The sequence below is a fragment of the Pseudorca crassidens genome, chromosome 19 (assembly GCF_039906515.1).
Source record: "Pseudorca crassidens isolate mPseCra1 chromosome 19, mPseCra1.hap1, whole genome shotgun sequence".
NCBI classification, from domain to species: Eukaryota; Metazoa; Chordata; class Mammalia; order Artiodactyla; family Delphinidae; genus Pseudorca; species Pseudorca crassidens.
The window spans coordinates 56,282,068-56,305,754 of record NC_090314.1 but is presented as its reverse complement, the minus strand read 5'-3'; the positions used below and the strand labels follow the sequence as shown (position 1 = coordinate 56,305,754).

Genomic DNA, 23,687 nt, shown 5'->3' with positions numbered 1-23,687 from the left:
AACCTGGATCAAGAAACGGAGTGTGATCCAACCCCAGAAATGCCCTCAGGCCTCCTTCCACTCGCTTCTTCCCCAAGGACTCCAGGACCCTGACTTCTCATAGCACAGAGGAGTGTTGCCTGGTTCTCTGCCTTTATGAGAATGGAACCATATGGCAGGTGTTCCATCGCGTGCCCCCCGTCTCTCGATAGCACATTTGTGAGATTCGTCCGTCTCGTGTGCGGTTGCAGACGTTTGTTTTCACTGCTGCACAGCATCCGTTGTGTGGACACATCACAATATATTTATCCACTCTACCCCGGGGCGGACGTTGGGCTGTTTCCAATTTGGGGCGTTTGTGCTGCTGTGAACATTCCAGCACACGTCTGTGGTGGACACATATGGCCATTTCTTTTGGGTGCACCTGGGGGTGGAGTTGCCGGGTCTCCTGTGTGTTGTGACATTAGTTCTCAGACCAAGTGTTTTCAAGTCTTTTCACACCTCCCAGGCCCCTGTGCTGGAAGCTTCGTGCCTGGAATATGGAAGTAAAGGCCGTGAGGAGGAACTAGACAGGGAGGGAACCCTCTGAGAACCCCTGGGAACTGACCCCAATTCGGTTCACATCCCAGGTCCCATTTTCCCCTCAATTTTTTTCATGCCCTTGGATTAAGTGGATTTGCTTGGACAGACCCAAAACAGAGACTTGGAAAAGCCCTAAGTTGACTTTGTGGGCTTAGAATCCTGGTCCTGTAAGAGATGACCCCCCAAATGAGAACCCCACCCCGGACCTGGGGTGGCCCTGCAGACAACCTAGGAGTGCCAGCACTTCTACCCAGGAGCCGCCCAGGGAAGGATGGGGTTGGAAGTGGGGGGCGGTTGGGAAGGGGTCTGGGGAGCGATACTGGAGGTCACAGTGGGGGTTGGATGTTGGATAATGTTTGTTCTGGGGGTCTGTGAAGCCCCAAGGCAAAAGCAGAAGGAAACCCACTAAGGGTTAGAAAAACGATTTAGAAAGAAAAATCCTCCATTGGTCAATAAAACTGTCTGAGCACAAATAGGGAGATAACCTCTCCTCTCCTTGCCTGTCAAGCCTGCGAAGATGTGGACATGGCTGGGGGGGGAGGGGCAGGGTGAAGGGTTTTCTCTAAAAAGCGGAGCGCCTGCCACAGCCTCTTGCGGACTGTGGTCTCCCTGGGGAGGCTCTGGTTTCCCCTGTGGGCCAGTTCCTATTTCGTGATAAAGTTCTCTAGTTTGGGGATAAAAATGTGACAGACATCTCATTCTGTACTCTGCACACTCATCTTAAGATTCAGGGGAGCAGTAGCCTGAGCAGAGAATCATAACTGGAAGGAGGGCTAAGCCTAATTCCCTCGTGCCGCAGTTGGGCCCAGCTTGGGCCTTGGGGGAGGATTTTTGTTTTTTATATGCTCCCTCTGCAGTCCTCCCTCCCCACCCCAGTCCCTCCTCCTTGCCTCCTGCCTCTGCTTTCCTGCTCTTGTCCTAAGAGGAACTTGCTTCGCTCCTAACGAGAGGGGACTTGAACTTATGTCTGACGCCTCCCTCCTGGGGTCGCCGCAGATCCCGCAGAGCCTGTGTGGCGGTTCCTGGCTCTCTGTCCTGTCTTGAAGTAGAGGTCAGAGGCCGTCTCCGGGGAGAGGGCTGCAGGCCACAGGTCCTTGCTTCAGCTGCTTGTGTCCGCCCTGAGGTTCCCCCGTGGACTGGCCCTGCCAGGCGTCCCGGACCCTGGCCAGCCTTGGAACCTGGGGAATATCAGAGACGTAGTTCCTTGCTCTGGCCCTGGCCCTGGATCTCGGTGCTAATGGGGCTTCTATTCTCAGAGGCTGGCAGTGGAGGGGTGAGCCAGGGCCTGCCCTCGTCTCCCACGCTGCCCAGAGCTCCCGTGGCCTCAGCTGGTTTCCGCGTTGGCCCTGTGCAGAGACAAGTGTGCACACTCCTTCAGCTGTGCAAACACCAACTCACAGCCCCCTCTCAAGTGCCTGGGAGGTCTCTTCTGTCTGGCAAGGTGGGGGCTCCTTCAGTTTCCAGGAACCAGTGGGAACGGGTGGCGGGTGGGGACAAGAAAGGGGACAAGGGCAGAGAGGAGAGAGAAACAGAGAGCATGTCTGGGGAGGGGATGGGGCCTCGGCGGGTGATAAAGCACCCCTGTCGATACATGTGAGGACCATTTGTCTCTCTCAGCATCCCAGCTTTCCTTATTTATATGGAAATATGGAGGGAACCTGTGTGACTTCTGCGATGTGTCACTGGGGCCTCACATTAAATACGTTTCAGTTTAGCCGCCGCTGAGAGCGGTGAGGTGACTCAGGGCAGGCACGTCGGGAACCCGCTCTGCTGATAGCCCTGGCCGGCGGTGGCATCCAGGGGGCACGTCATGTGGCCGAGCGGCTGGACTGGCTGTGTGTGGCCTGCTTCCCTCCCGGGACCCACCCCCTGCCTCGTCCAGGGCAGAAAACGTGCCTAGTGTCCTGGAGCTCCTCAGGAAGTGACGGGGGTGGGGGGTTGGTGGGGGGCTGTCTCCTGAGGTCTCAGGAGCTCCTGGAGTCCTGTACCATCTGCAGACAATGGGAGTGGCCCCCGAACCCCAGGTCCTGGGAGGGTGTCTTCGTCCAGTCTGATGGAGGTGGCCTTACAGACCCATGTGAGATCTGTCTCCTTAGCCCCAGCCTATAAGCCCTCTGGTCTTCTGGGGTCCCTCTTTCTGTTGACTTATTTTTTTCTTTTTGGCCGCACCATGTGGCATGCGGGATCTTAATTCCACGACCAGAGATCAAACCCACGCCCCCTGCAGTGGAAGCTCAGAGTCCTAACCACTGGACCGCCAGGGAATTCCCTCTGTTGACACTCTTAAAGAATTGGCTTCGTCCCTTGTATGAAGGGCACTCCAGAACCCCCAGATATCTCCAAATACTCTAGGGGGCTTATGTTTCCCTGGTCACCTCTTGCTCTGATTCCCTGCTTCTACTGAATTATCCTACTGGATGTCTCCCCTCCTGCCTCTTCTGTGTCCCCTACACTGACCTAGTGGGAAGGACACACCTTCCTCCCTAAACCCTCCACAGGGGTGGGGGGATTTGGGGTGGGGTTCGGACCACTGCTCAGCACAGCAAACAGATGACAATTCTCTTTTATCCCTGCCTTTCGCAGCCCCCCCTCCCACGCTTCCCCACGGGTCATCCCTATGGCAGCGGAGCTTCCCCCATCCTGCTTAGCCCCTCTGGGTCGTTGTCCTGCCCCCTGCCCATGTCCTCAGGCCTTGTCCTCTCTCCTGGTCTCCTAGGCTGGGCTGGGAAACTCCAGTCTTCCTGGCTGAATACGCAGCATCATTTAGGTTTCTCTCTGTCTCATTGCTCCCGGCATCTAGATGAAGCTCTGGCCCACCCAGGGCTTTAGCAAAACAAAACAGAGCTCTCTCGCTAAGGAGATTCTGATGGCTTTTATAGGAACACTTCTTTCCTTTTCTATTACCCTGATCTCTGGGGGCAATTAGGGGAAGAGCAGAAACAAGGGTCCCAGGCTGTAGACCGTGGTGGGGGGTGGGGATGGACGCTGAGGCCCAGAGAAGGACAGTGACATGCCCCTTCCCCCATCTAGTTGGGGCAGAGCAGGTCTGGAGTCAAGGCTTCCTGGGCCACAGTGCTACCCCCAGGCTCTGTCTGGCTCTTGGGGCCGCTGTAGCTCTAGGCCAGATCTTGCAGTTATTGGCTCCATCAGCTATTTTGAAGTTTTTGAAATGAGATGGGGTTGGGAGTGGGGGTGGGGTATGGTTGTCAGTGAGATCTTGGGAGGGGCACAGACAGTGAGCTCAGAGGGGAAAAGGAAGCTTGGGATGAGCCCGGAGAGAGGGCAGCCGTGTGACAGGGCAGGTGCCAGGCCTGAGGCATTGTGGGAACGCAGCGCCACCCCAGGAGCAGTGATGTGCCTCAGCACTGCTGGAGTGCTGTTTTAGGTTCCAGCTGCCGCCCAGGCTCTGTGGTCCAGTTGGGCCTGAGTGCATGGCTGGGGGGCCTCTCAGGCTCTGGCCTGAGAATGTTCCCAGCCATGGCCTCGCTCTCCGTTTTTCATCCCACTCCTTTGGGGAAGGGGCCACCCCAGCCTGAGCTATGAGCGATCAGGGCAGCCCGGTGAGGCCGGCCAGGCTGTGCACTGCACAACTCCAGGACATCCATCAGGTGGCCCACAACATGAGCGGCTCCCCTGGGGCTGTGCAAAGTGCTGTCAGGACAAATCATCTGCCGGGCTCGGATTTCTCTAGCTGAAATGAAGGGAACTCCCTTCTTGTTTTACTCTGTGCTCCAAGCACTGGTTGAAAGCAAGGTATTGCGTTTGAATGATGGGCTTTGGGGGTTGTCCTCAAGATGAGAGAGATTTGAAAGAGTCATCTGTTGTCCCCAGCTCTGTGGAGTTGAAAGAGAGAAGGAGCTATTTATATCTTGCTTTTTGATTGACTAACCGATTGAGGCCAAGTGAGTCGGGAGGGGCCGAGTGGTGGGAGAGACCTCAGTTTTGCTTCATTTAACACTATGGTGAAATTTCCTGATCCCAACTGAAAAATCCATCCAGTTTTCTGAGGGGAAAGTGGGAAGACCATTACCTCTTTCAGCTACTCGGGTGGGAGGGGTTGGAGACAGTTTCTTTCCTTCCTTCCTTCTGAAGCCCAGTTTCTCCAGTGCCCAACCCCACCCTGTGTCTGTCCTCCGCTTCCTCTTCTCTCCCCCCCCTTGGCCCCCAGCCCCCCATTCATGCCCATCCTTTTCTTCGGAGCCAGGGATCCAGGCTCTCTGAGGAACCTGCAACTCCTCCCTGCTCTGGATTTGATGCTTGGCTGGGTCCCCCCGTCGAGCTCCCCATGGCCTCCCATCTGACCTCAGGTGGGCTCAGCTGGCAGGGGACCCAGCCAGGAGGTGACTTGGTGTGAGAAAGCGGTGGCAGTCACTGGAACGGGCCTGGTGCCAGGGGATATGGGGACAAGCAAAGCAGAAATGTCACAAGCAGCCCTGGTGACGTGCAGCCTCTCTAGGCCCCCCTCCTTGGCTCAGTCCCAAGCATGGAGCGGAGGAGACCGGCCCCCTCCTGCCCACCTCCCCACGTCTCCCCCCGTCTCTGCCTCTGGTCCTCAGTGGCCAGCCGTGGTCTCTCCCGCCCCGCTCCTGGCACCTTGACATTGAGTTGCAGACAGGGCCTGGTGTTACTGCCTTGGGTTTGGGACACTGAGGCTGAGAGCAGTATGACGACTCCCTTGGCCATATGGCCATGCAGGGGGTGCTGGCAGAGGCAGGTGAGAGGCCAGGTGTCCACCGTAGCCCCTCTGAGTCCGCTGGGCCCTGACCCTTTCCTTTCCTGAGAAGCAGATGCTGTTGGTGCCCACGTCCTCAGCCCTCACGATTCCTGTCACACGCTGGAGACGGCTCTGCCACCCCACGGCAGGTGGAAAGTACCAGAACATGGCCGTCCTTGGGAGCAGCCCTTAAGCGGTGACTGGCGGGAGGTGGTGTGCACATGCCTGGCCCCCTCGCCCCCTGGGGGAGAACTCTGAGGCCGGTTCTACACCTGCTGGTTTCCCCAGGTTGATGACATGCCCTCTCTGGGCTGCCTCCTCGTCCCTGGGTCACCTCCCCACTTCCCTTCACCTCCCAAATAACGACTTGCCCTCAAACCCTTGTCTCAGGGTCTGATTCTGGGGAGCCCCACCCAAGGCAGCCCCTGACACCCCCGCCCCTCCAGCAGCCTGGGGAGTCCCGGGGAGCATCTGCGTCCCCATGGTTTCAGCTCATTAATTAAGAGGGACTCAGAGCTTGGCCCCTGGGGTTTGCAGGCAGCCCGGGTGGGGATTGCAGCGTCTGGAACTGAGCACCTACGGATGGTTTGGAGGCGCTGCTTAAAACCTTCACAAAATTTAATTGAAAAGGAAGGCAAGGGCTGCTCTCCCACACGGGCACGATGCTAATGATCGGGAGTGATTAGTAAGGACATTGTGGAAAGTATCGGGCCGGTTAATGGAATCTTGGTTGAAGCACCTCGTTTTCATTTAATTTTATTCTTCACAAGGTATCCCGGCCCCTCAACCCTGGAGTTGATCTCTGGGAACCCAAAGACCGGGTTGAGAGTCAGGACAAATTCACAGTGGTTTTTCTAGGGTGGTGTCTGGGGGAGTGGGTGGGGACGGGAGGTGGCTGGGGCCCCGAACCCCTTGAACACGGGCTCACAGCCTGTGCATCCGAGCCACGTGAAGAGCAAGCAGAATGCAGGGTCCTGGGCCCCATGCCCTAGAGATCTGCATTGGCAGATCTAGACAGCGAGGGCCCAGGAATCTGGACTTTAGCAGCCTGGCCGGGAGATTCAGGTGTGGGTGGATGGCTGACCACACTTTTAGAAACCCTGGTTTACAGGTTCTGTCTGGAACCTGCTGTTAGGGGGTTTTGGGGTTCCTGTCCCACTACTGGCCCTTCCCTGTCCCTTCACAGACCTGAGATTATGTCTAAAGCCAGATTTTGCTGGTGGCAAAAACTGAGGCCCAGAGAGGTTAAAAGGTCATCCCAATGTCACACAGCTGGTAGGGAGCAGGGTGGGCCCAGGCCTCTCTGGATTCCTGTCCTGCAGGGGTAGGGGGTGGGGCAGGCTCATTCTCCTGGCCCCTCCCCTTCCCGAGAAGATGGGGGTGGGGCTGGGGTCTGAGACACCCCACCAGACACCAGGTGGTCTCCGGTGGCCTCCGGGCTGCTTGGGCTGTGCCTGACTGCACCCACGCTCTTCCTGCAGTGATGGGTGGGCCGGAGTCCCGCGGTGTCCTCCGCAAGATGAGTGACCTGTTGGAGCTGATGCTGAGGCGCATGGACACGCTGGCCAGACTGGAGAACAGCAGTGAGCTACACCGGGCTGCTGGTGACAGGCGCTTCCCTGTGGACAGGTGAGGGGGCCCCGGGAGGGAGAGAGGCACCCCACTGTGTGCTGGGCTGGGGATTCGGCCTCGAAATGCATTTCATACACACACACACACACACGCACACGCACACGCACACACACACAAAATGCATAGTGTGTGGTTTTTATAAACTTCCCTAAGTGGCTTCCCATTGTACATATGTTGCCCCTGCTTTTCTCACTCACGGTGGTGATTTTGAGCTCTGTCCATGTTGATGGGCATGTGTGGATATGTACTTGGTTGTGATGGCCATAGTGATCACCTGTCCTCCTCCTGTGGACATGGGCCGTATTTTATTTATTTATTTATTAATTTTTGGCTGCGTTGGGTCTTCGTTGCTGCGCGCAGGCTTTTTCTCCAGTTGCAGCGAGCAGGGGCTACTCTTTGTCGTGGTGCGCGGGCTTCTCATTGCAGTGGCTTCTCTTGTCGTGGAGCATGGGCTCTAGGCGCGTGGGCTCAGTAGTTGTGGCACGTGGGCTTAGTTGCTCCGCGGCATGTGAGATCTTCCCAGGCCAGGGCTCGAACCCATGTCCCCTGCATTGGCAGGCAGATTCTTAATCACTGCACCACCAGGGAAGCCCCGACATGGGCCATCTTTGCAAGCAGGATTTCCTGGTTTATTCATTCTAAATATTACCCCCACTGAGGCCAGAATGTGCAAAGTTCCCCAAGGTTTTGTGCTGCAGCCCCACGTGCCTCTGTGTAGCCCCAGGAACCCAGGTGGTGCAGCTTAAGTGTCGGGTTCTCCTGAATCCCAGAGAATGAGGGGATGTGAGGTCAGGGCCGTCCCAGCTGGGAGTCCTGCGCCCCAGACTTGGATGTGGAGGGAGGAGGCTTGGACCCCACCCATCCCAGGGAGGCACTCTGCACCTGACCTTTTAGATGTTGAGGTTCTTGATGAGATGGAATTGCTCAACGTGTCCTAACTGCTGAAAAATTCGTTTGAAACCCACACTTTTACACAATTTGGGAAAAGCTATACTTCGGCCAGTGTGATTTGCTAAAAGTGTTCTACTGCTGAAAATTATGTTTGAAATCCACACTTTTAGACAGTTTGTGGGAAAGCTATACCTCAGCCAATGCGTGTGATGTAAAAGCCAAAGTTCCAGGCATTTCTGAAGTTCGGTGTTGGGCAAAATCAAAGAAAGTGGTGGTGGTGAGTCCTGGTCATTGAGGGGCCCTGGCTGGGTGGAGCCTGGAGCACAGCCCACCCCTTTGGTCTAGTGGGGGGATCCTTTGCCCCATAGGCTGCCTGGGCTGGACTACTGGCCGTGGGTCCCGACCCCAACAGGCCTTGCTGATTGAATGTTCTGGGTGCCCAGTCAGGTCAGCCGATGGCAGCATCCCCGTCCTCATAAGGGGCGCCATGTACTGAAAGCTCACCTTATTGAGTTGCCGCCATGATCCTGCCAATCCCACAGCCACCTATGGGGGGCTTCAATCCCCGTTGCATAGAGGAGGCATCTGAGGCACAGAGATGTTCATGAACCTGCTCAAAGTTGCACAGCAGCTGAGGCGCTGGGGCCCCGGTCAGATGGCCCCAGGGCCCCACCTTTCTAACCGGTGTGCTCTTGGTGGCCGTTCGCTACGTAGGGGTTCGTTTCTATCCCTTTGCAAGACTTTTCATATCAATTAATTCACAGCTCAGGGCAAACAAATCCTTTGTTAGACCTTTGCTCTGATTTTTTTGTTTTGGAAAATGTAGGCACTGAAATTACAGTCCTGGAGCCTGGGATGAAATGCAGTTGTGGGTGTGAGGAGCCCACCTCAGCGCCTGGCTCCAGGTGGGAGCTCTCCACCCGCGGGAAGTCGGGGCCCCTGGGTGGGCTGTGCGGCTGTGTGCTGGGTCCCCGGTTAAATGCTCTCACCCTCCAGGGACTGAGCATCTGACAGAAGAAACTAAAGGGATCTGTCTGCTCATGAAATATGTCCTGGCACTTACTAAGCTCCAGGCACTGCTCCCGGTGCTGGGGACACAGTGGTGGGCCTTGTGCTCATTCCTGCGGGGAAGACAGACAGTAACTGAGAAAAAGAAAGAAATGAGATAAAGTCAGATACTGAGCCGTGTTCTAAGGATGAGGCAGTGGGTGACTGGGAAAGGGGCTATTCAAACAGGGCGGTCTGGCAAGGCCCTTGGGAATCGATGATATTTGAGCTCAATTCTGCATGATGGGAAGGAGCCAGCCACGTGAGGAGCTGGGGGGCAGAGAATTTGAGGTAGAGAGAGCAGCAAGTGCAAAGGCCCTGGGGTAGGAGCAAGCTGGTGTGTTGGAGGAAAGGAACCAGTGTGAAGGCCACCCTGGCGGAGCGTGGTGGGGTCTGGGAGGGGTCAGCTGTGGTAAGTAGCATTGGGACACTATTCTTAGAGCTGTGGGTTAGTGGAGTGGGAAGAGGGGAAGCAGAGGGGCCAGTGGCAGAGACAGGAGACGGAGGCAAAGCTGCTGGGCTCCCATGGACACCCCCCGGAGGCGTGAGACTGCTTCTTCTCCACGTGCACAGGGCGATTCTCTCCCATGCTGCTGTGTCCCCTCTGATTCAGCCCCTCGCCCCCCTCTCATCCTTTCCACTTTCCCGGCTGCCCCCAGCTGTGCTCCCACCTGTCTGGGCTGCGGATCCAGCCTCTGTCCACAGGTCTGTTCATCAGGGTGAGGGCAGCGGGTCCAGGTCTCCTCCTTGGCAGGCCTGACTCCTGAATGTGCTCCTGCCAGCACATTCAGTGTCTCTGGTTTCTTCCAGTCCTGGCCTTGCCTCCCTCCCATGCTCTGCCCTTCATCTCCACCCCCTCCAGCTCCATCCCCAGGAAATAGCAACAATCTACCATGACCAGCAGAGCCCATCAAACCCCAAGGGCAGAGCCATAAATTTCAGGGACACTGTTGCTTCTGGTTTCGGGGCGAGAAGCAGTGGGTGTGTCCAGGGCACGCTGGGGCTGCTTGCCCCCACTCCCCCTGTGCACAAACACCGCAGCCCCCTCCGCACCTTATCCCCCTCCGGCTGTCAACATGGAGCTGGCGGGCGAGAATCCTGCAGACGCGAACCCTGCTGTGTTTCTAGCAAACTCTTCAATGACCTGCACTTGGATTTCTCACTTTACAATTATCTGTGGCTTAAAAAAGAACAACCTCCACTGCCCTCCTTCTGCCCTTTGGAAGCTTCTGGGCTGTGCCTCGCACTTATGGCTGGTTTATCCTCAGGGAAAACACATTTGCCTTTTTTAGCCTAGGAAAACAAAATTTGGGATTATTTGCAGACTTGTTGCAAATGGCATCATATTATGTATCCTAAAACCAAATAGTAGTGATCTCTGAATTTTCCATAAGGCTTCTCTGCAGTGGCAAATAAGGCCGGGGTTTGAGGCTGCCTGCGTTCAAGCCGGTCCGTATTTGTTGAGTGCCTACTGTGTGCGGGGTCTGGGCTGGAGCGTCAGGGATGAGTGGAGAAGACCCAGGAGACAGAAGTCAGAGAGCTCTGTCCTCAAAGAGTGTCCGAGCCTCTTAGGGAGAGGGAGCCAGCACCCTGTCCCTGTGCAGAGGAGACGGCAGGAAGGAAGATACATCAAAATTCTTGTCTGTGGGTAAGGAGTTGAGGTTTTTTTCCCAATTTTTTTAAAGCTTTATTTAAAAACTCAAAAATGCTTCTAGACATTCCTGGCCATCTCTGTACTGGCAGGGCCAGGTGCCGGGGAACGTAGCTTCCCTGGGGTTCTATGTGTGAGGATGGGGAGATGCTACCGGTTAAGATGACCTCAGCCTCAATTTTAAAAGATATGCCTCACTTTTCTCAGGCCCTGTGCTGGGCCCAGCCCCTGGATTTGCCCCTTCCTAACAGGACAGATCTGGGAGCGTGTCTGGCTCCTGGGGCTGGGGAGAGGCCAGACTGGTGGATGTCGGGGGTAGTTGGCGGGTGGGTGAGAAGGTCACTCCAGGGCAGACACCTATCAAATGTGCCAGAAGTGTGAAGGGTTAAACATCCCTAATAAAGACAGAGGTTCTCAACATCCAATTATATGCCATTTGTAAGACAGGCCTAAAAACAAATGACTCAGAAATTAAGAATAAAAAGAAATGTATCCAGGACACACAAAGGGAAAGAAAGTTTAGATGGCAGTGTTTATAGCAAAGAAAGCAGAATTTGAGGCAAAAGAACATTCAACAGGACAAAGACTTCCGCCTCGCTAATAATAAAAATCCCACCCTTAAGAAATGGTTTAACTTATCAAACTGACAAGTATGTTTTAATTATAAGACTTTTATCCTTGAGGGTACAGCCAAATAGACACATGTACTTTGAAGGTACTTAAAAGCACTACTATTAAGAAGACACTAGGAAAAGGGCCACTACAGTAGGGGATATCTGTGATGGAATAAAATGTAACCACTAAAAAATATGTTTTAAAAGAGATTTACTGACCGGCAATGTATTTATTCATACAGTCTAAGTAAAAGAGGCAAGATACAAGGCGTATGTAGCAGGATCTCAATGTGTCTTAAATAGAATAAACATATGAGATGTTAAAAAGGAAAATCCTCCAGGGGAAGTCTGGGCCCTGGGTTGTGTGTGGGGCCTCTATCCCCCGTAGTCCGGCTTTGCCCCGCCCATGGGGTACCACTCCCTTCCCCAAGTGATGAAACCACACACACGCAGTCCAACTCCAGCTCTCTTCCTATCAATAGTGGGAAGACATCTATCTATCCATCTAATAGAAATATATATGTGTACATGTACGTGTATATATATTTCCTGGTGCAGGAGAGAAGGAGGGTCTTACTTGGGGAGGGGCAGGCAGGTCCTTAGTCATCACGTGGGGGCACTCACAGCATCAGGACCTCTGATGGGAATGAGGCAGGGGCTGAAGCAGAGGAGGAGAGCAGTAAAAATGCAGGGAAGGCTGGACACCAGGCTGGGGGTTTCCTGTGTCCCATGTGGTGTGCGTGAGAGGTAGACAGATAGACAGACAGACAGACAAACCCAGAAAGTACACATCTCCTGTCTGTGGTGCTTGTGTTTCTGGCTGTAGTGTTTGTCTACAGCATGTCTTGGTACGTGTGTCTGCGGGCCCCTGTGAGCTCGAGTCTGTGTTTTAAAAGGAAAGCGATCAGTTTCATAGTGAAATAACAACTCGCAGAAATCAATATCTCATTAATTGAATGCAACCCTCATAGATCATGGGAGGAACTCGAGATTAACCCTCCCTCCCGTGGCTTCCTGGAGAGTTGGCGCTCAGGGCCAGGGGACTGAGGGCTGGAATCAGCGATGGCCTCGTGGGGCTGGGAGGAGGGGGCTGAGCCTCAAGGGGGCCTGGCCTGTTGGGAGGTGATGCCTGGAGCTGGTGTCCTGGGGGGAGCCAGAGTTCCCGGCTTGGCTCTGACCCCTGGCACCTGGCCCTGGGTGGTGGAGGGAGCAGGGTGTCCTGAGGCCAGTGGGTGGCCTGTGGTGTTGGTTCAGTGATGGGCCAGTGCTCAGAGGCTGGCTGCACCTTGGAGGCCGGCTGGCTCTAGGAAGCCACTTACGCCTGAGTAGGAGGGGCTGGTGGCCCATCTGTCATTGCGAGTGAGGAATGCTCAGATAGGTGTTTGAGGATTTAGAGAACCATGAACGCTTCGAATACGCCAGGGAGGCTCCCTGGGGCTGAGGAGTGGCTGGGCGGGTGACCAGGGCCTGTCTTGGCCTTCTTTTACTTTCCAAGTAAGAATTGATCATTTTGGTGGAACGCCTGATACTTAGTATGTGTGCGCAGAGGCCCAGGGCTCACAGTCCGAGCAGGTTTAGTTATTTTGCAAATACAGTGGGAGGGAGCAGGGCTGGTCCAGAGCACCAGTGTCTCAGTCTCGCCTGCAGTGCAACGTTGGGAAATCATTTTACCTTCTCTGGGCCAGTTTCAGAGCTAACTGAAGTAGCAGTAATAATGATTAATGATGAGAATAGTAAAAGCGGCTACCCCCTACTGGGTACATATTATGAACTTTGACCTTGGCCAGCGGCCCAATGAGGAAGATCCTGTTCAGGTCTGCATTTGACAGATCTGAGGGAACTGGGCTCAGACAGGAAAAGGACTGGCCCAGGTCTTAGGGCTGGAGGGGGCCGAGCCTGCCTGCCTTGTCTGCACTGCCCCTTGGTGCTGAGAGCCAGGCAACCACGTGACTATCACATTGGTGGGGGAGGGGTGCGAGGTGGAATCTTCGCCAGGCTGAGAGGATGGCTGGACCCTTAGGGCTGGCGTGATAATGCAGAATGTCCCCAGCTTTTCTGCCCCGGCCTGACACCTACAGATTATAGGTTGGGGCCAGAGAACCTCACTCCTCTTGCTGGGGTGCTTGTGGGGCCCCTCCCACACTGGTTCAGGAAGAACCTTTTGCTGCTGGAGGAAGTGCAAGGCCTGGGCCAAACCTGCCTCAGCCTGGAGCCCAGGCACCTACAGAGTCCCGGGCCTGGAAGGGGACAGCGCAAGGCTGATGCCCTGGGCAAACTTGGGTGGGACCGGGGGGGACACAGTTTAACCAATAGCAAAATAATATTTTATGACTGCATTGGCAGAAAGATGAATATAGTGACATTACATATTAAAACCTTTTCTTTGACCTGCAATTGTTTCCCGATGTTTAAAGAAATGGAAACACTTTCGTGGACCCCTAAAAGCACTATGGGCCCTGGTACTGAACTGCCTGGGCCTGATGGGGAAGCCAGCCCTGCCACCACCCTGACCCCATGGTGACAACACTGTTAGCTGCAGGCAGCTGCACACCGTCTCCCCAATCCATCCCCCCTTTTTCTTTTCCACGGAAGCATTTCCCAAGTCATAGATGTGCTGCGGGACATCTTCTTTGATTGTCATTTTAAAAAAAGCTTCCCAGGGAGAGAAGCCTAATCCTATATTATTTGAAAACAGAAAGTGCTGTGCAAATGCTAAGTCCAGTATAATAATAGTGACGCCAAGTAATTCTGTTTTGAACAAGTTGAACTTGTTAAATCAGACAGATGCCATCTGCACTGTTTTAAAGCCAGGGCTGGTGATACGTTTTATGCAAAAAATGCTTATCAGATGAAAATTGCTGAATCTCCCCAAAAGTAAATTGCTTTGCTCCGTAGTTAGACTTATGAGACTTCCTCTCAGGGATGGGGTGACCACTATAGGTAGGGAGAAAAAGAAAAGCATCTCAAGCATTTTTTGAGCATTTACTGTATGCTGAGCACCTGACAGTCAGCCTCATGTTTAATCCTTGCAGTTAATCACTCTGTGAGGTAGTTGAGATTATTCAGATTTTATATGAGCTAACCCTCACATAAAGGGTTATAAATCAAAGGGGTTCAGAGAGGTTAGATAACTTGCCCAAGGTCACACAGCTCTCCAGTGGAACCAGGACTTGAATCCAAGACCTCAGACTCTGGGGCCCTTTCTTGGTCCAATAAGTCTCCGAATAATGTGGAGAGTCATGGACCTAGAAGTGTGAGGAGTCAAGGGCTCCCCCGCCCCCCGTGGCTCTTCATCTCCCATGAAAGGAGCAGCAGGATGGAGGCTGGACTTCTGCAAGAGGAGGATGGGTGGGAGATAAGACGTTCCTGACAGCAGGGTGGCAGGAGAACCTGGGCTCTTTTTCTGTAGTGGATTAAAAGCCGTTTTCCCTCAATTCTGCAGACGGTGATTGTGTTTCGTTTCCTAGGGCTGCCGTAAAAACTGACCACAAACCAGGCGTCTTAAAACAACAGAGACTTATTTTCTCTCCATTCTGGAGGCTGGAAGTCCACAATCTAGGTATCCGTAGGGCCTCACTCCTTCTGAAGTCTCCGGGGAGGATCCTTCCTTGCCTCTTCCAGCTTCTGGTGGCTTCACGTGTCCCTGGCTTGTAGACACATCACTCCAGTCTCTGCTTCCATCGTCACATGGCTTCCTTCTCCCTGGGTGTCTCCACACGGCCTTCTTATAAGGGCACCAGTAACTGAACTTAGGGCCACCCTCCTCCAGTGTGACCTCATCTTAACTAATTACCTCTGCAGTGACCCTATTTCCAAATAAGGTCACATCCTGAGGTTCCAGGTAGATGTGAATTTTGGGGGGACACTATTCAACCCAGCATAGTGATGGAGCTCTGGGCATGTGGCCCATGTGGGGCAGTACCAGGCTCCACTTATGAAAGCAAATCCCTGTTCTTGAAGGCGCAGGACTCCTTTGGGGGTTTTAAACCAGCCACTCATAGCCACCCCCAGGCATGGTGGTGCCCAGAGAGGTGGATGGAGCAGAGCCTGGACGGAGAGGTGACTTCAGGAAGGCTTGAAGTGAGGTGGGATCCCCTCCAAAGTTTCCAGGGACCTGGCAGGACCCCCACTGGTCCCACACAGGGGTAACTTGTGCCCTAAGGTCCCTGGTTAGAAGCTGGAGGGCACCCAGTCCTTCTCCACCTGGGAGCCCCTCCTGTTGGGCCTCAGCTGCCCGTGCTCTGGGCCAGCCCTGACCCAGCAGCTGTCAGGTCTGGCCTTCTACCCTGTGGCCGCCTCCCTCCATCACCAAAATGCTCCTTCCAGGCAGTGCACTGTCCATCCTGTCCCTGGAGGTCAGTGGGGAAAGCATTCCACGACCCTCATTCAGAATTTATTTCAGAGCCCAATGGACACCAAGGTCATCACAGTCATCACGTTCCTTCTCTGCTGTAGCCCAGGCATTGTCAATGGGTGCGTATCACCCCCTGAAGGGTGAAAATTGGCTCTTGTAATTTTCGCTACTACGATGGTTTGTGGCCCTCCACAGGCTATAGTGTGTAAACAGATCTGCAGAATACCGTGGAGTTGACATTTCAAGGGGGGAGGGTGAGAAGGGGAAACAATGTCTAAAAAGGCTCCTTAAGGGGGTGATAATGAGAAAAGGTTGGGAAACAATGGTCCAGCCCAAATCCCTTCTGCTGCAGCTCCAACCCCACCTGCACAATAATGATCGCTAACACAGACGGGGCTGCTTTCACGCAGGCATTGCTGTCCTGTGTGCCTTACTCCTTTCCTCACTGAGTCCCCCCAGTGCTATGAGGGAGGTGCCACTATCTCCTCCATTTTATTTGATTTTTTATTTATTTTAAAATTTTTATTTATTTTTAATTTTGGCCGTGTGCACAGCTTGCAGGATCTTAGTTCCCTGACCAGAGATCGAACCCGGGCCCCCTGCAGTGAAAGTGCAGAGTCCTAACCACTGGACCACCAGGGAAGTTCCTTTCTCCTCCATTTTAAAAGACGAGAGCCGGAGGCACAGAGAGGCTAAGTGACTTGCCCAGGGTCACACAGCTCATAAGAGGCAGAGCTTCAGCTCATCTCCTTGTGTGTCACTGTAAATTGGAGATGGACTGACTGTTCTCTTCCCTATAGCATTCCTTGACAATCTGAAGACCAAGGAGAAATATTGCTACTTCCTGCCTGAGGACTTTCTTGAGCAAAAGAAACATCATCTTATATGTCTTTGCTCATTCTTATTTGTAATTTCATAGAAGGTTGTTGAAGGTTGAATTGTATCTTCCAAAGGGATACGTTGACCTTCTAACCCCCGGTACCTATGAATATGATCTTATTTGGAAATGGGGTCTTGGCAGATGTAATCAAATTAAGAGGAGGTCATACTGGATCAGGGTAGGCCCTGATCCAATGACTGGTGTCCCTATAAGGAGAGGAAATTCGGATACACACAGAAGAAGGCCAAGTGAAGACAGTGAAAACAGAGGCGGAGGAGACTGGAGTAATGTGTCTACCAGCCCAGGAACGCGGAGGACCGCTGGTCCCAGCCAGAAGCTGGGACAGATGCTCCCTCAGGGCCTCCGGGAGGAACCAACCCTGTCGACAGCTTGATTTCAGACTTCTGGCCTCCAGAAGTGTGAGAGAAGACATTTGTGTTGCTTTAAGCCCCCCCAGTACATGGTCATTTGTTACAGCAGGAAGTGAATAAAAGGCAATGCCATTTTCCATTATAGTTTGGAGAGAGTGGACTGGACTGTGTGTGCACATGTGTGTATGTGTGTGTGTACATGTGTATATGTGTGTGGAGGGCTCGTCTGTCACCCCCTTCCTGTCACCTCTGCCTTGTGTCCCCACCCCCACCTCCGTGTCTCCCATACCAGTTGCCTTTCTCTGTGGATGGGGCCACGCCCTTCCTCGCCTTACAGAAGGTAGAGATAGGGGGGGCGGGGGGCGGCCCGAGGGGCCAGGTGGCCAAGGAGGGGCACCACTCTGCCTCCTCTGGTGAGAGATGGGGTTTACAGACCCCAGAGGAGCCCAGGTTGGAAAAATCCTCCTTCGTATAATTCTCATTATGTGTGGCAATAAAGACCTTACAATAAAGTCCTTGTAAAGGGATAAATGGAGCTTAAACGGGGCCTGCGGAGCCAGAGGAGGTGGGGAAAATCAAAGGAATTGGAATTATCGTCTTCAGAAAAAGTGAGCAGCTTCTTGGAGAAGGGCCTCCAGAGCCTTCCTTGCTCCGAGACCCACGTGCCAGCCAAGTGGGATCTGTCTCAATAGAAGTTTCGGCAATGAGATAAAAGTAGTTTACTAGAGGTTTAATAGTTGGCAAGTCCCCAGGCTGCTCTGGGTGGAATTTACTTTGGCAAGATACAATTCCTCTGGGAGAAAATAGAGAAAACAGACTCAGGGCAGCCGGCTGTGCTCAGGAAAAGGGCCTCCACCACCTGGAGATCCCTAGACAGATCTCGTCCAGGCTCTTGAATGGAATTCCTCTGCCCATGTCAGCCTCAGGCACTGCCCTTCACACGTGTGCAGACACGCCTGGCACCGGCAGATGTGGGCTTTCCCAGATGAATGCCACGTGGGTCCGTTGATGGTTAGCGAGCCCCTCCAGCCCGGGCTGGGGCAGCAGCGGCTCCATTTCCTGGCCTGACTTTACCCATCGCTACCTTTCCGTTTGGGGCAGGGCGGTCTCTGGGTGCCGGGGGCCCTGCAGTCCTGCTGCCTTTGCTGGCAGGCTGAGGCCTGCCCTGCCCGGGAAGGAGATCGCGGCAGGCTCACCCTGGCTTCTCCCACTTAGGCTACCCCCCGGGGCCGGCCTCATGGAGCGGATCCAGGCCATAGCCCAGAACGTCTCGGACATCGCCGTGAAGGTGGACCAGATCCTGCGCCACAGCCTGCTCCTGCACGGCAAGGGTGGGGGCCGGGGGCACCCCTCTACTCCCAGGAGGCCAGAGTACAGGGTGGGACGTCCGGGGTGGGGCCCTGATTTCTCCCCACGGCAGCTGCCCAGGCTCCCGGGGGCCTTGTGTCTGGCTCTCAGCGGGGTGCCTCAGGGTTCACCCCACCGTCCCTGGGCGGCCCCTTCCATTCCTCTTGATGTGGGGGCATCAGGCTGGGAGGCCCTACCTCTGCCCCCGTCAAAAAGTCAGGAGTACATTTGGGTGGATGCCCGAGGTCTGCCCGTCCAGAAAGCTGGTTCGTAGCCATTCAGACCAGCTCCGCACTGGTTCTGAACCCCCTCAGGAGGGTGGGAGCGTTGGAAGAGGGGGAACCCCCGGCACAGGGACCCCCTGGCGGTGGCCTTTCAGGGGAGAAAACTCAGGCCAAGGGCAGAGTGGGCTCCTGCACTGCCCCACCCCAGACCAGCCCACCTGCCTCACGCTTTCTCTACCGCGCTCCTCGTTGGACCCAGGTCCTCAGCAAGGTGACCTTCTCTCCCTGCAGTGTCTGAAGGCCGGCGGGACCAGTGTGAGGCACCCAGCGACCCCAAGTTCCCTGACTGCTCAGGGAAGGTAGAGGTGAGGCCTGGGCCTGGGGCTGGGGATGACCGGGGGCGCCTCCTCCGCGGGGGCCATACCCCAGATTAGCTCTGCGGTTCTGCTCCTGGCAGGGATATCCCCCATCAAGGGCCTCTCTGCCTGACCTCTGGACTCAGAACCTGGCACTAGCTGGCAGAGGCCCGCCTCAGGGAAACCACTTCTCTGCTTGGGCCATCTGCCTGGGGCACCAACCCAAATGTGCCAGGATGGCTCACGTTGCAGGGTTTTCAGTGCTTTCTTACAGCAGGCGAACTATTGAGTATACGTATGGTACCACCAGCAGCCTGATTCCCAACAAATTCAGACACGATGTGGACCTCATTCTCTCTCCCCCTCCCTCCCGGCCCAGCTGACCAGCTGGAGGGAGAGACCCCCTCCCTGTCCCCGCCTCCAGGGTCCCACCTCTGGCTGCATGAAGTCTGTCCATCCGGGGAGCCAGTCCACAGGCATAAAAACCAGCCCCCTCACTGGTGCTGAAATCCCTAAGAGCGTGGGGTGTTGGCACTGCAGACCCCTTCCTTGGGGACCAGGTGGGGGTCACTGTGGATGAGTCCTGCCCTGGCCGCAGCCCTGGCCCCCCTCAGAGGCTGCTCCCTGACCTTGGCTTCAGCTGAACCCTGCTCTTGGTTACGGGCGGAGGACAAAGGAAGAGGGACCAGCCAGGCCCTGAGCTGCTGCACCTCCACTGTTGCCCCTGGAACCTTGGCCGCATGTGTCCTGGACTGGCCTCATTCCCCCAGGGTCCTTCTCTTTCTGGGCCTGGGCGATGGTGGTCCTGTCTGGCCTTCCCTGAGGCTCTCAGCAGCCAGGACACAGGGCTGGGTCCTAGGGCCCCGGTCTAGTCTCTCTTCTCTGCTTCTAGCCTTGCTGCGTCTTTAGGGTGGGCCCCGGAGACCCTGTCCTGGGGGACCTCGGGGTCCCCAGGGACATGCATGCAGGGGCTCACCGAGGGTGCGCACGGGGCTGGCGCTGGCTCCTTGGCCCAGGCTGGCCCTCTCCACAGTGGATGCGTGCCCGCTGGACCTCTGACCCCTGCTACGCCTTCTTCGGGGTGGACGGCACCGAGTGCTCCTTCCTCGTCTACCTCAGTGAGGTCGAGTGGTTCTGTCCCCCGCTGCCCTGGAGGAACCGGACGGCCACCCAGAGAGCCCGCAAGCCCCTCCCCAAAGTCCAGGTAGGTGTGGGAGGTGAGTGGGCCGGCACGGGGCTGCCAGCCAGCTCTGCCAGGTGGGTGGGCTGCTCCCAGCCCGCCAGCCTGCGGGTGCCCGTCCCGACTTCTGCAGGATGCTGCAAGCTGAGGCTGCTTAAGGGGCAGGCTGGGGCCCTGGAGGTGCCCCCTTAATGGACTGGAATAATGGTAATAATAGCTGTCACTCATCGAGGACTTCCTGTGTGCCACTTTATTTGTCCTTATGCAATCGCATTTCATAAATGACGGATCTGAGGTCTGGAGAGCTGAGTTAACTTCTTCAAGGCATATAGTTACTCTGGCTCCACTGAAAGGCGGCCTGGCTTCCCTGCCCTTGGAGCCCCGGCTCCGACCACTACCTACTGCTTCCTTGTCGCGGCTGGGATCCTGGGAACTGTCATAGCTGACCCGCTCACGAAGGGCTCGGGACGGGTGGCTGATTGGAGCTGGGCTGGGACAGACCAATGTGGCTGGGGAGTGAGTGTTGGGGGGAGGAGAGCTGGGCTCCCTGACTGTGGGGACTGGTGGGCCTCTCAGAAAAAGTGGGAGGGACTTCCCTGACGGTCCAGTGGTTAAGTCTCCGCGCTTCCAATGCAGGGGGTGCGGGTTTGATCCCTGGTCAGGGAACTAAGATCCCACAGGCCGGGCGGTCGCAGCCAAAAAATAAAAACAAAAAACAAGAAAACAGAAAAAGGTGGAGAAGCTAGAACAGGCCCAGCCTCACGGGGAAGGTGCCAGCCCCTGTGCCCAGGGCAGTGGGTAATGGCGGTGTCGTGGCTGCTGGGTGGAGGATTAGAGAACTGAGGTCTGGACCCTCCTCCAGGCAGTTTTCCGGAGCAATCTATCCCACCTCCTGGAGCTGATGGGCAGCGGGAAGGAGTCTCTGATCTTCATGAAGAAACGTACCAAGCGGCTCACGGCCCAGTGGGCACTGGCTGCCCAGCGCCTGGCGCAGAAGCTGGGGGGCGCCCGGCGGGACCAGAAGCAGGTACCTTATCCTCTATGTGCATTGAAGGAGCTGAGCTCAGAGAGCTTAGGAAGGGAGCTCAGGGCCTCAGGCTGCCAAGTAGACACGGGGTCTACCCTTACAAAAGTTTTACTGCATTTGTTGGAATTTGAGCCGCGGGCAGGGGGAGGCAGAGTCTGGATAGATGCATGCGGTAGCCCTGGCCCTTTTCATGTTTGGGGCAAAGTGACACCCCCTCCACCTTAGGAGTCCTGCAGTCTGTAGACATCTTGTTCTTGTCAGGCAGAAGAGTCATGGCATTTGCCTGGAATGTTGGGAATAATGTAGCCTGTTTGGGGGAAGTTCCTTCGTTCATTGGTTCGTCCATCTGTCTGTCCATCCATCCATCCATGCAATAAATATTTACCTGACTCTCTCATCACCCTGTTTATTTCTTTCAGAGTCCTTATCATTTCATGAAATTATCTCTTATCTGTGTTTACTATTGTCTACCTCTTCCATCTGGAACGTAAGCGCCTAGAGGGCAGGATGTGACTGTCTTGTTCACCTGTGTCTCCAGCGAGGTCACTCTGCCCCTTGGCCCCTCCGCTGTGCTCTGGTGCCAGAAAGCGCCCTTCCAGGCACAGCCTGGACACAGTGTCTTCCGCTGGCCGGGTCTCCCTGGGGCGGCAGGGCTGAGGGCTGCTGCTTCTCTGTGCTGATCCTTTGTGCCCCCCCGCCCCCCCCAACCAGGTCCTTGTCCACATTGGCTTCCTGACGGAGGAGTCTGGGGACGTGTTCAGCCCACGGGTGCTGAAGGGCGGGCCTCTGGGGGAGATGGTGCAGTGGGCAGACATCCTGGCTGCTCTCTACGTCCTGGGCCACGGCCTCCGGGTCACGGTGTCCCTGAAGGAGCTGCAGAGGTGAGTGCCGGGGGAGCGGAGGGGAGGAAGGGGAGTCCCTCGTCGCCCGGGAGCTTGTCGGATGGAGACATTCCTAATTCCCTCCTCCGGCTGCTCAGTCTGCCTCCTGCCCTTCCGTCCTCATCGCTGATGCCTAGTCATTTTGGGGATTGCACCAAGGGAGTGTATTTGCGTAGTGCTGTTCAAACAGGGTCCTGGTCTCCATCTCGGGGCTACTGTTTGTGCTCAGGGACTGACCACTACTGGCTTGTGGAGTTGAGCCATGTCACGCAGATGGGGTCCCCTCTGCCTGCTGTCCTGGTGGACTTGGTACAGCCTCAGGGGTCCTCTTCTGGAACGGGGCTCCTTCCTGGGCCTGTTCTGGGGGTTGGGGGCCAGGAAGACCTGGAGGGTGGTGAGGGTGGGCCGGCGATGCCTACCCCTTCCAGTGCTTGCCTTTCCAGGGTCCCTCTGGTATTGTTGGAGGTGGGAGACTAGTGGTTAGAGTGGGTAGGATTGTGTGTGTGTGTGTGTGTGTGTGTGTGTGTGTGTGTGTGTGTGTGTGAGATGAGGTTTATTTTAACCACTGTATCTGTGGGATGTAGAAATACGTAAGATTTTTCTTCTTTTATTTAATAATATTTATTATATGATATTTGATACATACAAAAATATATGTACCGTATGTCATGAAGTACAAGAATGGAGTGATCGCCCATGGTTCTGCCATCCACCTTTAGAATGAGAATGTTACCAGGGCTCTCATGTTCGCCTGGGACTCCTCTTGCCCATCCCTCTGTCCTGCCCGCCACCCCCCACCCCCACCCCCGCCCCGGCCCTGGAGGAAACCTGGAACTTGGATTTTGTGTTTATCATTCTTTTGCTTTTTATTATTTATTTATTTATTTATTTTGGCTGGCCGTGCGGCATGTGGGATCTTAGTTCCCTGACCAGGGATCAAACCCCTGCCCCTTGCAGTGGCAGCTCAGGGTCCTAACACCTGGACTGCCAGGGAAGTCCCTCTTTTGCTTTTTAAAAAAAAAATTAGTTGTTTTTTTTACAAATTCATGTATCAATAAATAATATATTGTTTAGTTTTCTTTTCTTTTTCTTTTCTTTTTTCTTTTTTTGCGGTACATGGGCCTTTCACTGTTGGGGCCTCTCCCGCTGCAGAGCACAGGCTCTGGACGCGCAGGCTCAGCGGCCATGGCTCACGGGCCTAGCCGCTCCGCGGCATGTGGGATCTTCCCAGACCGGGGCACGAACCCGTGTCCCCTGCATCGGCAGGCGGACTCTCAACCACTACGCCACCAGGGAAGCCCTTATTTTCGTTTGGTTTGAGCTCTGTAAAAATGACATCTGCTGTCTGTAGCCTCCAAGACTTGTTTTCTCCACCTATTATTAGGTTTTAAAGATTTCTCCACATTGCTGCCTGTAGCCCTATTTCATTCATGTTCAGTGCTGTGTGATATTCCATTGTGCGAATGTACCATAATTATCACTTTTTCCTGTCTGTGGACATTTTCCCCTGTTTTTACGAGTTATTATTTTTTTTAATTATATATTTTTTTTGGCTGCATTGGGTCTTTCATTGTGTGGGCTTTCTCTAGTTGTGGCGAGCGGGGGCTACTCTTCATTGTGGTGTGCGGGCTTCTCACTACGGTGGCTTCTCTTGTTGTGGAGCACAGGCTCTAGGCATGTGGGCTTCAGTAGCAGCAGCCCACGGGCTCAGTAGTTGCAGCATGCGGGCTCTAGAGTGCAGGCTCAGTAGTTGTGGCGCACGGGCTTAGTTGCTCCGCTTCATGTGGGATCTTCCCAGACAGGGATCGAACCCGTGTCCCCTGCATTGGCAGGCGGATTCTTAACCACTGTGCCCCCAGGGGAGTCCTTTACAAGTTATTTTGAATGATGCTGTGGTGGACATTTTGTACATGTCACCTGGCGTCCCTGGGTCAGAGTTTCTCTTGGGTATAGACTG

General features: G+C 54.9%; 1 protein-coding gene across 1 annotated transcript in view; it reads left to right on the top strand.

The window, feature by feature from the left end:
* MGAT5B (alpha-1,6-mannosylglycoprotein 6-beta-N-acetylglucosaminyltransferase B) overlaps nt 1-23,687 on the top strand; it is a 68,035-nt gene that overhangs the window by 6,518 nt on the left and 37,830 nt on the right. Inside the window, exons 3-8 of the mRNA XM_067717666.1 lie at nt 6,757-6,904; nt 17,931-18,046; nt 18,578-18,651; nt 19,676-19,846; nt 20,685-20,849; nt 21,561-21,730. Of these exons, the coding sequence (XP_067573767.1) occupies nt 6,757-6,904; nt 17,931-18,046; nt 18,578-18,651; nt 19,676-19,846; nt 20,685-20,849; nt 21,561-21,730 (844 nt within the window). The remainder of the gene's footprint in view (nt 1-6,756; nt 6,905-17,930; nt 18,047-18,577; nt 18,652-19,675; nt 19,847-20,684; nt 20,850-21,560; nt 21,731-23,687) is intronic.